This window comes from Olea europaea, chromosome 2 (assembly GCF_002742605.1).
Source record: "Olea europaea var. sylvestris chromosome 2, O_europaea_v1, whole genome shotgun sequence".
Taxonomy (NCBI): domain Eukaryota; kingdom Viridiplantae; phylum Streptophyta; class Magnoliopsida; order Lamiales; family Oleaceae; genus Olea; species Olea europaea.
Window position 1 is genome coordinate 20,032,117 of NC_036238.1, and position 15,567 is coordinate 20,047,683.

Genomic DNA, 15,567 nt, shown 5'->3' on the forward strand with positions numbered 1-15,567 from the left:
ACGAACTTTATTCGAACGTATTTCGCTCTGTCTTTATTATCTTTTGATCGTCCAGAATGTTTGGTTATGTTTTTATCTGTTCACATTCCCATAAAGAAGGAACATATTTTTTCAAATATTTGCCGTTAATGAATCTTACGTGCTTGGTGCCGTCTAAATCTTCCAAGTGGTACGCTCCATTAGGCAACACACTGTTTATTTTGTATGGTCCTTCCCAATTGGGCGACCACTTCCTGTACTTTGGATCCTTGGTATCCAAAGGGAGTATCATTTTCCAAACTAGTTCACCCAGGCTGAACGACTTGGCTATGACTTTTTTATTATAAAACTTAGCCATTTTTTGCTTTTGAACTTGCAACCTATCTAAGACATCCAACTTCAATTCGTCTAAACTCAATAAATTTTGAACTAGTGACTCGGCATACTCATCATCATCCAGCTTATGTTGCAAGCACACTCGAATCGATTGCACGTTGATTTCCATAGGCAAAATGGCCTCCTGTCCATAAACAAGTTGAAAAGGAGTAACTTTGGTACTTGACCGAGGTGATGTTCTATAAGCCCATAAGGCCTTGTTCAAACATTCGTGCCAATTTCTGGCGTTTTCATCTATCATCTTCCTGATGATATTTTTCAGAATCTTATTAGAAGATTCCGCTTGTTCGTTGGATTGAGCGTAGTATGGTGTGGAGTTTACTAATTTAACCCCAAACTCGCTCAAAAATTTGTTCACTGATCCCCATTCAAAGATGTTCCGTGATCTACCATTAAAGTTTGTGGAATTCCAAACCTATAAATAATGTGATCACGGATAAACTCTATAACATTCTTCTGGGTGATCTCTTTCAAAGGTATCGCCTCTACCCATTTGGTGAAATAGTCGGTTGCAACTATAACAAAAGTATGTTGCTTGGACGATGGAGGGTAGATCTTCCCTATTAGATCTATCGCCCAATCTTTGAACGGCCAAGGTTTAATAATAGGTGTCATTTCTCGTGCTGGCGCCCTTTGTATTGGACCATGCTTTTGGCATGCTAAACAACTTTTTGCATACTGAACGCATAGTTCACCCATCTTTGGCCAAAAATATCCACTTCTAATAATTAACTATCTCATCCTTTGGCCAGCTTGATGAGCTCCACATATCCCTTCGTGCACTTCAGCCATGATCGTCTTGACTTCTTGCAAACTTACACACTTTAGTAATATACCATCAGAGCGTTTCTTAAACAACTCTTCATCTATTAGTGTGTAATTCAGCAAACATAGCTTCATTTTCCTACTAATCCCTCTGTTAGGTTCTTTAAGGAACCCTTTAATCTCTGTTCTCCAATCCACTGCATCTCCATCTTGTATACAATGAAGTTCAATTTTTCTCGCCCTTCTTTGAGTTACGGGCAATATGGTTCCATACTCACAAGTAGACTTCCAATTCAAGACCTTTGAGTACCCTGAAGCCATTTGGGCTAACTCATTTGCCACATCGTTATATATCCTATTAACGCATTGAAGTTCTACTTGATCGAATTCCTCTAATAATTCTTGGGCAATCTCATATTGACTTATAATGGAATCACTTTGGCATTTAAAATCACCGATCAACTGATGTATCACCAATTGAGAATCACCCCTAACGATCACATTTCTTACTCCCATATCTATCATTAGTTCCAGGCCTACAATTAAGGCTTCATATTCGACCTGATTGTTGGTGCACATTCTGTCTAAGGTGAATGCAAATTTGTAGCAAATCCCTAAAAGATTAATCAATGCTACTCCTACTCCTGCACCTTTAGAGGTTTTTGACCCATCGAAATACAACACCCAAGGTTTTAATTCGAACGAATTGATTTCTAATTCGATTTCTTCAGGCATGTCAAGGCATGGATGATCGGCTAGAAAGTTAGCCAAAGCATGATTTTTGACTGCCTTTTGAGGTATATATTGTATTTCGAATTCTGATAAAGTCAGTGTCCAAAGGCCTACCCTTTGGTGTAAGATAGGGCGCGAGAACATATACTTAACTAAATTTACTTTAGAAATTAAATAAACGGTTACGGGCCGTAAATAAGCCCTTAATTTTGTACATGTGAAATACAGTGCAAGACATAGTTTTTCAACAGCAGAGTAATTACATTCACATTTCGTTAACCGTCTACTTAAGTAGTAAATTGCCCTTTCTTCACCAAATTGGTCTTCCTGTGCGACCATTCCAGCTATTGATTCTTTTTCAGCCGATACATACACTTTCATTGGCCGTCCTTGGATTGATGACACCAACACTGGTGGACTTGATAGATATGTCTTCAGGCTTTCAAAAGCCTTTTGATGTTCTTCTTTCCAGATGAATTCGTCCTAATTTTTCAGCTTTAATAGTGGCGAAAAGACTTTAGTTCGCCCTGCACAGTTAGAAATAAAGGGTCTTAAAAAATTTACTTGGCCTAGAAACCTTTGCAACTCCTTTTTGTTGCTAGGTGGTTTGGCTTCTAAGATAGCCTTCGCTTTATTTTTATCAAGTTCAATCCCTCTCTTGTGTACTAAGAAACCAAGAAAGTTTCCTGCATTAACACCAAATGCACACTTCAAGGGATTCAACTTTAGCTTGTACTGCCTCATTTGTTCAAACGAACATCTTAACTGTTCGAAATGGTCCTTTTCTTTAATGGACTTGACTACTATGTCGTCTATATACACCTCAACAAACTTGCCTATCATATCATGAAAGATTAAATTCATTGCCCTTTGATAAGTTGCCCTCGCATTTTTTAAGCCGAAAGGCATAACTACCCATTCAAAACATCCTAGAGACCCAGGGCATCTAAAGGCAGTTTTGTGTATGTCTTCTTCAGCTATATAAATTTGATTGTATCCTGAATACCCATCCATGAAAGAATACATGACATGTCCGGCAGTTGAATCTACTAAAGAATCCACTGTGGGCATTGGATACTCATCTTTGGGTGTAGCTATGTTTAAATTCCTAAAGTCTATACACACCCTTAGTTTACCATTCTTTTTTAGTACTGGCACAATATTCGACAACCATTCAACATATCTGGCTGTTCTTATAAAACCTGCTTTCAATAATCGCTCTATCTCTTTCTTAATCTCAGGGAGTACATTGGGAGCAAAACGCCTAGGAGGTTGCCTATGAGGTTTAAAATTAGGCTTAGTTGGTAACCTATGTTCCACCAAGTCTCTATCTAAACCAGGCATTTGTTCATACTCCCAAGCAAAACAATCTTTGTACTCTTTTAACAAAGCGATTAATTTGTTACTAACCTCTTGGTCGAGCATCTGGCTGATGAACGTTGGGTGATCTTCTCCTTCATCGCCAATATTTACTTTGATCAGAGGGTCTTGTGCTTGAGCGTATCCAGGTTTGACAATCAGCATCACTTCGTCGTCCAGTTCTCTTGTAAGTACTTCCTCCTCCAAACAGTCCACCTTGTTGACTTCTCGGTCAATGCTTTGCTCTAACTCGAATACTGCCAACTTGTCCTTCAGCGCTTTTAGGGCAGTCTCTTCCTTTGCCTTGTCACTGCATTCCTTATTGAAAGCCATCAGTCTAGCTTTGAAGGCCTGAATGTCGGCCATTTGCTTTGGTAACTTAAAGTCCATTCAAGACTCCTTAGTTATTCTTTTGCCAATTACTGGCTCTTCCAGGGCCACTATATTTGGCCTCATCTGTTTGAACATCTCAGTGAGTGCGTCCACTGAGAATGGTTCTTCGCTTTGCGCGACAACCTGAGTTTCTTCCCCGTCTTGTACTACTCTGACAGGTCCATAGTTTCCTTCGTACATGAACTTTTCCACCGAGTTTGCTTCCGCGACAAAAGGCCTGTGTGTGATAGGTCGACGTGTAGTATGTCACGCTTATCCTCTGTCTCCTGAATCTCCTTCTTGCTTTTTTCTAATGCTTCCTCATCAGTTATCCAACCTGTGGGAGGAGGCATTATTTTTGCTTCCTCATCAGTTATCCAACCTGTGGGAGGAGGCATTATTTTTGCTTCCTCATCAGTTATCCAACCTGTGGGAGGAGGCATTATTTTTGCTTCCTCATCAGTTATCCAACCTGTGGGAGGAGGCATTATTTTTGCTTCCTCATCAGTTATCCAACCTGTGGGAGGAGGCATTATTTTTGCTTCCTCATCAGTTATCCAACCTGTGGGAGGGGGTATTATTCTTGGAGGTGACCCATAATTTTTGGAGCGAGGTACTCTCTTCTTCCTTTTGGTGTCCCGTACAGTACGTAAAAATCGAAAGGACGCCCAGATGGCTCTCCCAACAAGTCTACTTCGCGAACTCCCTCTTGATGTAATTGCTTAAACAGGGTATTGCGCGATACTCCTCTCTTTTTCCTTTCTGCTTCTAGATCGATTTCTTCTTCAATGTCCGTCATCCCATCGTCTTCTTCGTCGTTACAGGCCTCTCAAGAAGTCTGGCCTTCTTCGCATACCAACACGCAGGCTTCTCCTTCGTTGTCCTCCCTCTCTTCTTCCTTTTCCTTATTCTTGAATTCATTGGCCATTAGGTAATTATTGGCCATGACAGGAGGCAACGTACCGAATTGGATAGCAAGGGGCTGATCTGGATCTTCTTCATCCCTCTTGTCCCTCTCAAACCTTGATCTCCCAAAAGAGGTTTCTGGCAGTTCCTTCATTGATTCATCTGTACCGATTTCTTTACTACCTTTGAGGACGTTTTGATTGGCTACCTTGAGTAGTATAGGTGCTTTAGGGTGTGGCATTCCTTGTTGCTGCCTCATCATCCGTCCGTAGTTTCGTTGGAAACGCCTTTGTTGGGTCCTAGTCATCTCATCGAAGGGTATTGCCCTTCCTACACTGTACTGGAATGAATGCCATACATTTGGCCGGCGAGGTTGTGGCCTAAATGTTCTTCCAGTATATGCTGGTCTGAACTGCCTTTCAAAAGGCGGTCCTCTATAGAATGATGTACCTCGCCCTCTACCAAGCTGAATGTTTGGGAAGAAGGCAGGGCGATGAGGATGCTGCCATGTCCCTAGTTTCTCCGTGTTTTCATTTACTTCCCTTTTACACCTTGCACACAGGACGTCTTCGTCCTTTTTTGGTTCTTTTCCTTTGATTCGTTCAAAGACGCTGGGATGTGGTTTAAGATCTTCTTCTCCGTCATCTACGACCAATTTGAATTTTGGTAACTTGTTCTTGAATCCAAATGTTACCATGTTTACTCCAAGTGGCTGTGGGAAAGGATTCTTGTCCACTGCCATCTTTTTCTTATCATCGAACGTAATTCGTCCTGATTCAATAGCATCCTGCAATACATGACGAAAAACCAAGCAATTGTTAGTCAGATGTGACCATGTGTTATGCCATTTACAATATTTTTTACCATTAATTTGTTCAGGGTTTGGCAATTTGTGCTTATCGCTCAATCTTATCTGCTTATTCCTATATAATTTATCGAATATAAGGTCAGTTTTGGTCACGTCGAACGAGAACGTTCTAGCCTTTATGTTTCCATCCTTTATGGGCTCATCTTTGCCCGATGGTCTAGGCTTGGCCATTATGGGACAAGTATATGTATCCCTTTTAACCAATTCGGCCAAACACATTTCGGCCTGATCGTATGACTCGTCGTCGATGGTATGAACGTCGAAATTTGGGTCTTTGTAATAAGTCCCTTTACTATAATTTTTCATTTGCTCTTCCTCTCTTATCAGTTGCTCATACCTAATCACATTCGCACTCAATTGGAACAGGTCAGGAAATTCCTTGTCCTAGAACTTCTTTTTTAAATCAAAGCTCAAGCAGCCTTGAGCGATCTTAAAAAATTCTTTTTCGGGCAGAGGTACAAAACACTTGCTTCTTGCTGTCTTGAACCTTTGGAGAAAGCTTTCTGCCCATTCATTTGGCATTTGACGTAGATTTGCCAAATCAGCCAAGGTGACCTCAGACTCAGTCTTGTAAAACTGAGCGTGAAACAACTGTTCCAATTGTTGCCATACTTGAACAGAGTTCGCTGGCAAGTTGATGAACCAGGAGAAAGCTACTCCTGTTAACGAACTAGGGAAAAGTCTCATTTTATGGTAATCGGTTACATCACCACTTTGCAATGTGAATCGCCCTATGTGTTCTAGAGTAGACACCTCTCCTAAACCAGTAAACAGTGAGAATTCTGGCACTTTGTATCCTCTAAGCCATGGATATGCTTGATGTACCCAATCAGGATATGGCTTTGTGTACGTCGACCTAATGACGGGACGCACCCCAAAAGCCATCTGATCCTGTACAATTTCCATAATCTGGTTCCTCAACAAGACGTTGGGATCATATGGAATTTCTACAGGTTGGTTAACTGGGTGGTTTGCATGAGGCCTGATGTTTGGTCCTTGATTGGCAACAAAATTACCATGATTAGGACCATTACCATTAGTCTGAACATCTACTCCCTCGTTACCACGTGGAATATTCTGTCCATTGTTTAGGACATTATCTCTCACGTTTGGATTACCCCCCAAGTTAGGCATACCACTACCATTGCTTTGATTTGGTACTGTAGTACCCCCTTGGTTTGAAGTAGAGGAACCAGAAAGTGGTTCTACCCCTTGACTCGGATTTAGGACCAAATGATTATGTCCTACAATTGTCCTAGTTTGAAAGTGATTTGTAAGATGTATAGCTGGTTGACATATTTGGCCTACTAACTTGTTCATTGTTTCATTCAACGTCTTTAGTTGTTTGGCCATGTTGTCATAGTGTACATTCCCATTTTGTGTAAATCTTTCCATATTATGAATACTTCGAAAATTTACCTGTTCAACGACGTCTTGTGTGAGTTCTCCAAGTAATGCACGCATGGTTCGAGGACTCAACTCCGTCATTGGTTCGTAACGACTGTTACTGCTCTGATTTTGTCCATCTGTTCGTGGAGAGGCATGCTGCTCCTCATATCGCTCGATTACAGACTGGATTCCTCCCTGACTTGCTGCTTCCTTATCGGATCTCTGAGGCATATTGTTTCCCATTTTGTACTTTCAACACCTAACACCAAGGTCCCACTGGGCGTGCCAAATTGTTTCGCGCGGGTTAGTCGCTAACAATTAAAAGGGATCAGACGATTGTGTAAGGGACAAACCTCTTGAGACAAAGTCCCAAAAAGGGGTGTTCTTTTATTGGCGATAACTTTACAATTGAAAATGAAAAACAACGTGCGTCCAAGGGGCGCAAGCACACGAGTTACTGAAAGAAAAGTGTTTAAGTCTAAAAACTAAGGAAATGAAAATTACATATTCTCTGTTTGAGAGTTTTGGATTCGATCCTTTGCTTCTATGTCCTTTCTCCCTTTTATACTTCATAGACGATCTCTTTGTGATTAACTACTCTAAAAATTGCTTGATCGTCCTATAACTACCCACTTTCTTCGTAGTGACCATTTTGTCATGAAAACTGCCTTTTAACTGCTGCCATTACCTTTCATCGTTCAACCGCTTTCGATTGAATTCCTTGAATCGTGGAACGTGATAGGACTGCTTTAACAACTGCTTTGATAACTGCATTTCTTGATAACCACGACGCGTTATATTTGTTGATACCTTGGGCGACTTGAAGGTTTGGGCGAGAATAGAGTAACAGCTCTGGGCGACTGTATGACACTCTATTCGTTCAGATTCTGGGTGACTTGCAAACTTGGGCGATGGCGTTACCGCATTCTTGGGCCTTCATCTTGATTTGTTCGATTGGGCTTCGTTCTTTGGGCTGTCTGATTTGGGGGTCCTCCAATTGGGCTCCTCGATTTGGGCTGAATTTTTATGTGTCAACAGAGTTCACATTTCCTTCGGAGTTATTTCTTTTCTGGTGTCGACATTCCTTTGCATAATATCCAGGTTTTCCACATACGAAACAAATTGCTTTTGGACTTCTTGAACTTATTAAGGTTTCCCGAAGGCTTTCTGTTGTTAGATTTGCTTGAAGGTTCAGTTTTCTCTCCAACATTGGCCTTGGAAGTGCCTTCATAAGAATTGTCATTCTTATCTCTTGCCCTAGAATCTTCCTCGATGCGAAGATGTTTCTGCAATTGTTCCAAAGAGTGATTTTCGGAATTATACATTATTTTCTTCTGATATCCTTTCCAAGTCCCCGGGAGTTTAGCAATAATTCTTCCGACTTGAAAAATTTCCGAAATCTCAATCTTTACCACCTTCAACTTGTTGACAAGAACTAGCAATTCATGGATTTGTAGAGGAAGGGGAATATTTTCAAGATACTTAAAGTCAAAATACTTAAAAATTAAGAATTTCTTAGTACATTCTTCTTCAGCTTTGTACTTACTTTCCAAAGCGTTCAAGATTGTTTCGTCGAAAATGTGTTAGTGTAGAGATCATACAATATGTCAGAAAGAACATTGAGAATATGACCATGATATATAAGTTCAATTTCTTGGTGCTTCTATCTTTCGGCTTTTATGGCATTTGTCTCTCCATTTGGTAGTTCGTGTAGCGAAACCAATTTTGGATCATGCATGCAAAATATCTTCAACGTCGTTAGTAGAAATTTCAATTTGTCTTGCCATCTCGTGAAGTTGGTGCCATCAAAACGATCCAATCAAACAAAATCTTGATTCATCAATTTTATTGTCACCATAGTGGTTTCATTCTCCATTGCGCACACAATTTCGTTTGAGAATGTTGGAAATTATTGTTTGTACAAAGAGGGAACGGAAACGTAATTGCCAAAATTGATATTTCAAGTGTGTTGTAATGAAAGTCAATCACCTATTTATAAACCTCATTAAGATCCCATGAAGTGATGCCAAAATAGGACGAAAAGCCGCCAAAATTCAAACAATGGCCATAAACGACTAGTTTTTAACACTAGGCATCACATAGGCCAAACCTATACGATTGCATAGTTAGTTCCATGGCAGGGAACCGCATGCAGAAATGGCCTATGTGATCGCATGGTATTTGTTTTGGCCTTTATTCCATTTTTTATTTCATACTCGTTTTATTAATTTTGAACAACATACAAACACCCCTTCGATTCATTGATTTATAGGGGGGCTGTCTCCCCCCATTTTCTTGAAACTCAATAAATTTAAATTTTCTGTTGTTATCAAATATTTATAGCATTCCCATAAATGTTACATGTAAATTTGTTGTTTTTATAAGATGTTGTGTGAGGATAAATTATAAAGCATGATGCACGTTCTTTCGTAGAAAAGATCCCTATAGTTTTTGTTGAAAAAATGATGCTTCTTGATCGAACTATGGATTTGACCCTCTTTAAGAATTTCTCTTATGATACTTATTTGCTCACCTTTATGGATTTGTCTCAAAAGAAGATCTTGAAAGATGACAATTTGGTTCGGCTGAAAACAAAGTATCCCATTACTTATAATTAAAAATCAGCTTAATTCAAAATAGATGCGTCGAGCTTGTGCTACATTCTACTAATATCAACTTTTTTTTCCTTTCTTCTTCTTCTTTTTTCAAAAAAAAAAAAAAAAATTGTTGAACATAACATATTTGAGCCGATACTTTCCTCGAGTGGAAAGATTCTTGTTTACCACATTTTTCCAAAAACTGCAATATATATATGTGTGTGTATATATATATATATATATATATAGAGAGAGAGAGAGAGAGAGAGAGAGAGAGAGAGAGAGAGAGAGAGAGAGAGAGGGTTAAGCACTATTCAATATCAATTTTGACTAGATAAAAGAAAAATGAAATAAAATCAATCTTGGAATTTCGATCTCTATTCGATATCAATTTTCAAGCGTCCGTTTGGCTTGAACTTTGAGAAGTCACAAGGAGTTTTTGAAACTCAAAAATTGCTTCGGGAAGAGAAAAAACTTTTAGAATTTAATTTTTATATGCTAATTAAGCCCTTGTTTGAGCCCCAATTTTTATTTTTTAATAATATATTTTTCTCCAAACTCATTTTTAACAACATATTTTTTTAATAAAATAATAATATATGCAAATCTAAAAATTTTTTCTACTTTTTAATCACACATTATTCAAAAATTTACTATTCCAAAATTTATTTTTACTAAATAATGGAACTCAAACAAGGACGTCCCCATAGGCTTCCTTTAGCATGACAAGAAAGGGCTTGTCATGGAAAGTGAGCAAGTTTCCAAATCATGCAATATTGGGTCAATCGAACTTTTTCTTGTTCTCTTTCTAAATACTTCAAAAAGTAGAAATTGATGGACGTTGTAAGTTTAGGATATTATTTTTCCAACGAGTGAATATTATTGTATAAATTTTTTATTTAATAAAATTTTTGACCCTTCGTAAAATTTAATCCTTCTTTTTTATATTTTTTTCATCTAGTATTTTTTTTTAAGTCTGGGTAAATTAAAAGAAATTAGCTCAATTCCCAACATTAGCTCCTGTTTGGGCTTCATTATTTCAAATTATAATAAAGGGAATAGTAATTTTTAGAAGAATGTGTAGGTAAAAAGAAATGAAAAATTTTTAGATTTACGTATAATATTATTTGGTAGTATAAAATTGCGGTAAACTCTTCATATTTTTCAAGATGGCAGGTGGGCTTCATCTAGTAAATTAGGTAGCGTTGGGCTCAGCTTATTGGAGGGTAAGTCCATATCATAAAAGTCCATCTCAAGAATGGACTTTTTTTTAACAATATTTTGTCAAAATTATTTTCAACCACATATTTTATAAAATTAATAATAGTTTCTACTTTTAATTACACAATCTACGACCAAAAAAACACTTACTAAGTTCACGTACAAGTTTATAAGTTAGATTTAAAATGAATAATGTTATTATTAAATAAAGTTAAGAACATATAAGTTGCTTATTTTTTATACTAAGGTAATAATTACTTTTCAAATAAGTAATTCCTTTCTACTTAAAAATAGGTAAAATTACTTATTTTGAATGAAATTTCTGGCCCATTTTTCCTAGATTTCTCTATTACACAACATTGATGGGTATATTGGGCTGCAAATAATCCAGCCCACCAGACACCAATTATATCAGCATGTAACTTTGCTAATATAACTAGCAACTTGGTTAGTTTTCTTTTAATAATTACTTAAGAGTGTATTCAATTGGGAATTTGAAAATTTTGATGGATTTTATTTAAGTGATGATTTTTGTGGATTTCGTAGATCTTTTAAAGATTTATATAGAATTAGCGGAAGTCTTTCATAGACTTCTATAGATTTTCATTTTAAAAATTTTATAGACTTTTGTGGAATTCAAAAGACTTTTGAAGACTTTCTTTTGAAATAGAATTTACATGGATCTGATGTGAGATTCTCACATGCGAGGTGTTAGTTCTCATAATTCCCCTTTTTCTTCCCCTTCTTCTTCCGATATAATAAAAAAAAATTGAAAAAAAAAATATTTAAGACCTTAATTAAATAATTAATAATCAAAATTATATATATATATAGTTTTTTCATATAAAATTTTATAATTTAATAAAAAAATAATATTTCTCACAAAAAATTAATGAAAAAAGAAAAAAATGTTATAAGAATCTTATTTAATTTTTTCAGAGAAAATAGAGATAAATAATAAGAGAGAAAAAGAAGAATAAATGGAATATAATAAATAAAATAAATAAATTTTAACATGTCCATAGAAGGTTAAAAGAAAGAAAGATTGAAAAAAAGTTTTTTTTGTGAAAATCTCTCAAAATCTCGTGATCTTTTTTTTTTTTAAGTCTTCCAAAATCTCGTGATTAATGAGAGACAAATTTTAAGATATTATATAAGTACTTTCTGCTTACAAGTTGGTACTCCATAAATATTTATAAAAGTCTCTAGAAGTTATTAAAATTTGAATATCCCAAGACTTTTAAAAAGTTTTAATTGAATACATTCTAACTTTTAGAGACTTTTTAAAAGTCTTATTTGAATACACCGTGATTTTTAGAGAGTTTCAAAAAGTCTCAATTGAATACTCCTAAATTTTTTAAATCTCAAAAAGTCATTAAAAGTCTCAATTGAAAAATTACTTAATGTAAATACTAACTATACATATTTTGGTCCTATTTAAGTTCAGCTAAAAAAAATGAATTAAAATTTAAGTTAAAGTAAAAATAAATAAATTTAACAAAATATTTTATGAGACGTGCAACTTTTGAACCATATATTCCATAAAATCTGATTTTATCCAACCAAACAAGCCAATGAATCTATGTCAATTAAGTAAATATGTTTCAAAATTTTAATCGGGTAACTACATTTTATTTTTATTTTAATTGGATAACTCCATTTTAATTTGATTTCTATTAAATAAGTACATTTTTATTTGATTTCAATTAAGGCAACTTTTTTTGATGATATAAATGAATAACGTGACAATAAATAAATAATTGTCATTATACGTATTTGCTGTCATGGGATCACTTGAATGAATGAATAGATTTTTCTTGGTGTTGCTCAATTGACCAAATTGTAAATGCCAAAGGGTGGCTGGCGTCGATGAAACTGAGAATTTTCGCCGCTACGGACACTTGGAGTATTGGACAAATCCCAGAATTGACTCCTAGAAGAAAACGAAAAATACCTGGACCAATGATCCAACCAATTAACTATTTTCAGATGAGACCCTCGAAACCCCCGTCTCTTCATTAACACATTGAATTTTCAGAAATCAATTATCCGTTCTTCAATTTGGCAAATCACCCACCTTTTTCGTTTACCTTCCCTAATTAATTGTGCCGGTTTTATTCCTTATTTTTTGTTTGTCTACAAATTCTCAGTCAAGGGATTTTCTTTTCTGCACTCTTAATTTAAATCCTGATCAAGCTTAAAACGTCTGAAAGTTGGCACCGATCTGTTTGTTCAAAATTCTTGATCAAGCCCACAAAGCAATTTTGGGTTTGTTCTTGAATTTGCTTCGAATTCTTTAAACGTCATTTTTCCAGCATTCTGATTGGGATTAACTCGGATTATCATTTTTTCCCGAAATTTGAACGAGCTCATTTAGCAATTCTAGGTTTTTTTAAGATCAGAGTTTTGTGGGGTTCACATCAAATATTTGTTTTTCATCAAAATTCTGATCCGTGATTAGCCCAGATTTCTTTAGAGCTATGAATTTCAGAAGCATGGAAGAGTTCTGGCCGTTTTATATGAATCAGCACTCAAAACCAGCCACAAGACGTTGGCATTTTGTGGGCACTTTGTGTAGTATCCTGTGCTTGGTATACTCAGTGTTCTTCAATTGGCGGTGCCTGATTCTCGCGCCTTTATTTGGTTACTCTTTGGCTTGGTATAGCCATTTCTTTGTTGAAAGGAATGTTCCAGCAACTTTTGGGCACCCCTTTTGGTCTCTGCTATGTGATTGGAAGATGTTTGGACTGATGCTTACTGGCCAAATGGATAGAGAAATCAAGAGGCTTGGTAAGAGGCCTATATTGCAAGCCTCCTGATTTTAGTTTGTTTAAAAGATATAGTTTTAATAACACGTGAATCTTTCTATATTTTGTCCGAACTTTATATATTTGCCTTTTCTGTTCTTTTTAATGGACTCGTGATCTTGTACAACTCTTATCATGAAGCTTGTACTTTCTTTATGGTTCAATGCAAAGCTGTCGAGGGATTTCAATGTTGGACACACAAGCCTGATAATACTCCCTCAACCTAATATTTAGGGTATATTAAGCGTTGTATGCATGTATTAGGTCGTCCTAATCTTGCTGCATACAGATTGGATTATTTAGGGTGAGAGTAACACCATTGTAGTGTTTTTTTCTTCTTCAAAGTAAAACTGTGGGGTTGAGTGGATTCAGACGGTGAACCACTATAATCTGCATTTTTCAAATTTCGTTTCGCTTAATATTGGTTTCTCCTGATCGGAATTGGGCTTTATCCCTAACATCGAAGTATAGCTGCTTTTAGGTTAAACTCGTGACCATATCACCTCCATTAGGGCTATGTTCTTATGTGTTTATTGAAGTAAGCTTTTCTCAGCTTCAACAATGCATTATGAAGGTTTCATTTGTAATTTGAAATGGTTGTTGTTCTATAATCATTCGTAGATTTTAGATTTTTATGCCCTACATCTCACTACTTGCTTCAGAGGTAATTACATCAGTATATAGAAGTCTAGGGAATTAGACCAGCCTGCCTAATAAAAACAGTTGGAGGGAAGTACAAGAAAAATCTCTTGAATGATCCTCCCATTGCAAATATAGCGTTCAATTCTGTTTAGATTCTTGAATACTCAGCATGGTATTTTTCAGTTTTAACTCCAACAAGTGTTCCGGCCTTGTGCTGGAAATTGCTCTTGTTCATTTCTTTGCATATCATCAGCCGAGAGACAGCCTCAAATGTGAGTCGTTGAAATTTTATCCTGAAAATATCTGAATCATATTTCTGTTGTGAAGGAGGCGGCCTTATATGGTGCCATTAACTTGTAATATATCAGCCAAATTTCTGCGGGAAAGGGGCAGGAGAAGAACAGCTTATCCATTGTCTTGTCTGCACTTTTTCTCTGAACACACACAGTAGTAATGCTATGCCATGATGGAATGATAAATGTTTATTTCAGGACTTGATTGCCCTTCTTCGACCCTTACTGCCAAACTTGAGAACAGAGAGCTAATTCGTTCTACAACAATGGTTAAAGAGGTTAACATAACTAGGTTAAAGAGATGATTGAGAATGCCATTCTCTTTAAAATTGAAGGTCATCCATAGAAGGCTAAATCAATGAACTTGTCTTGAAAATTTGAGCAAAAACGACATGGACAGTTATCTTTCTTCTTTGAGTGTGCTCGTCTACTCTCTCCCTCTTTTCCCTACTTAACTTGCTTTGCATGCTCAACATCAGATTTCAAGAATTTCTTGTTACTTACAGACACCCCAGATTTCTAATGTCGGGATAGATTTTTTTAACTTGTTTACCTAATTCATTCTTCAATAACTAGATTTAAAAGTCATTGGATATATATGCATTAAGCTTCAATATATTATTATAGTTATGTTCTGATTGAGATGAAGCCTCATTCTATACTCCTATTTGTGGTGGGTGCTGCTGGCAGAGTAGGGTGGATTTACAGAATTGAGAAATGTGAAAATCAACTGATCTTGAGAGGATGATGAATGACTGTTCAATTGTGTAATAACTAATTACTGTACAGAGTACTGGACCGCTCTTCTTTGTGGTGACATGGAAATGTGGTAGTGCAGTATCGTGGACTACTAAATGGCTTCACTTGGGACGGTGAAGGGGGGCAGAGGTGCTATGTGGATGTTATATGATTAAGCAATGGAGCATTCCATTATTGCAAATTCTAATGGACAATATAAGGAAACTATATGCCCTCAAATAATATTGATGGCGATTCAAGTAATCTTTCTACCGTTTAGATCACTCACTTTTGCTTCAAATTGAAGAGTTTCACGAGGAAGTTACCTTAATTAATATTTGAAAACTAATTTATAACAGAGCTGCTTCTGTAAGAGCTTTTAGAGGAAGTCATATTGTGACAGTTTATCTGAAAGCTCTTCTAATTAGAAGTACTTTTATAGAATTAACCAAATGAATTAAAAAGCAGCTCTTGAATCATAGAAATTCTTTTTAACTTCTCAA

The 15,567-nt window shown here is 36.4% G+C and overlaps 1 protein-coding gene across 1 annotated transcript; it reads left to right on the top strand.

Annotated features, from left to right (window-relative positions):
• The first annotated feature begins 12,994 nt into the window (after positions 1-12,994).
• LOC111365668 lies at positions 12,995-13,593 on the top strand. The gene has a single exon (XM_022986210.1). The coding sequence runs from the start codon at positions 13,065-13,067 to the stop codon at positions 13,401-13,403; it is 339 nt and encodes a 112-aa protein (XP_022841978.1). The 5' UTR covers positions 12,995-13,064; the 3' UTR covers positions 13,404-13,593.
• The last annotated feature ends 1,974 nt before the right edge of the window (positions 13,594-15,567 follow it).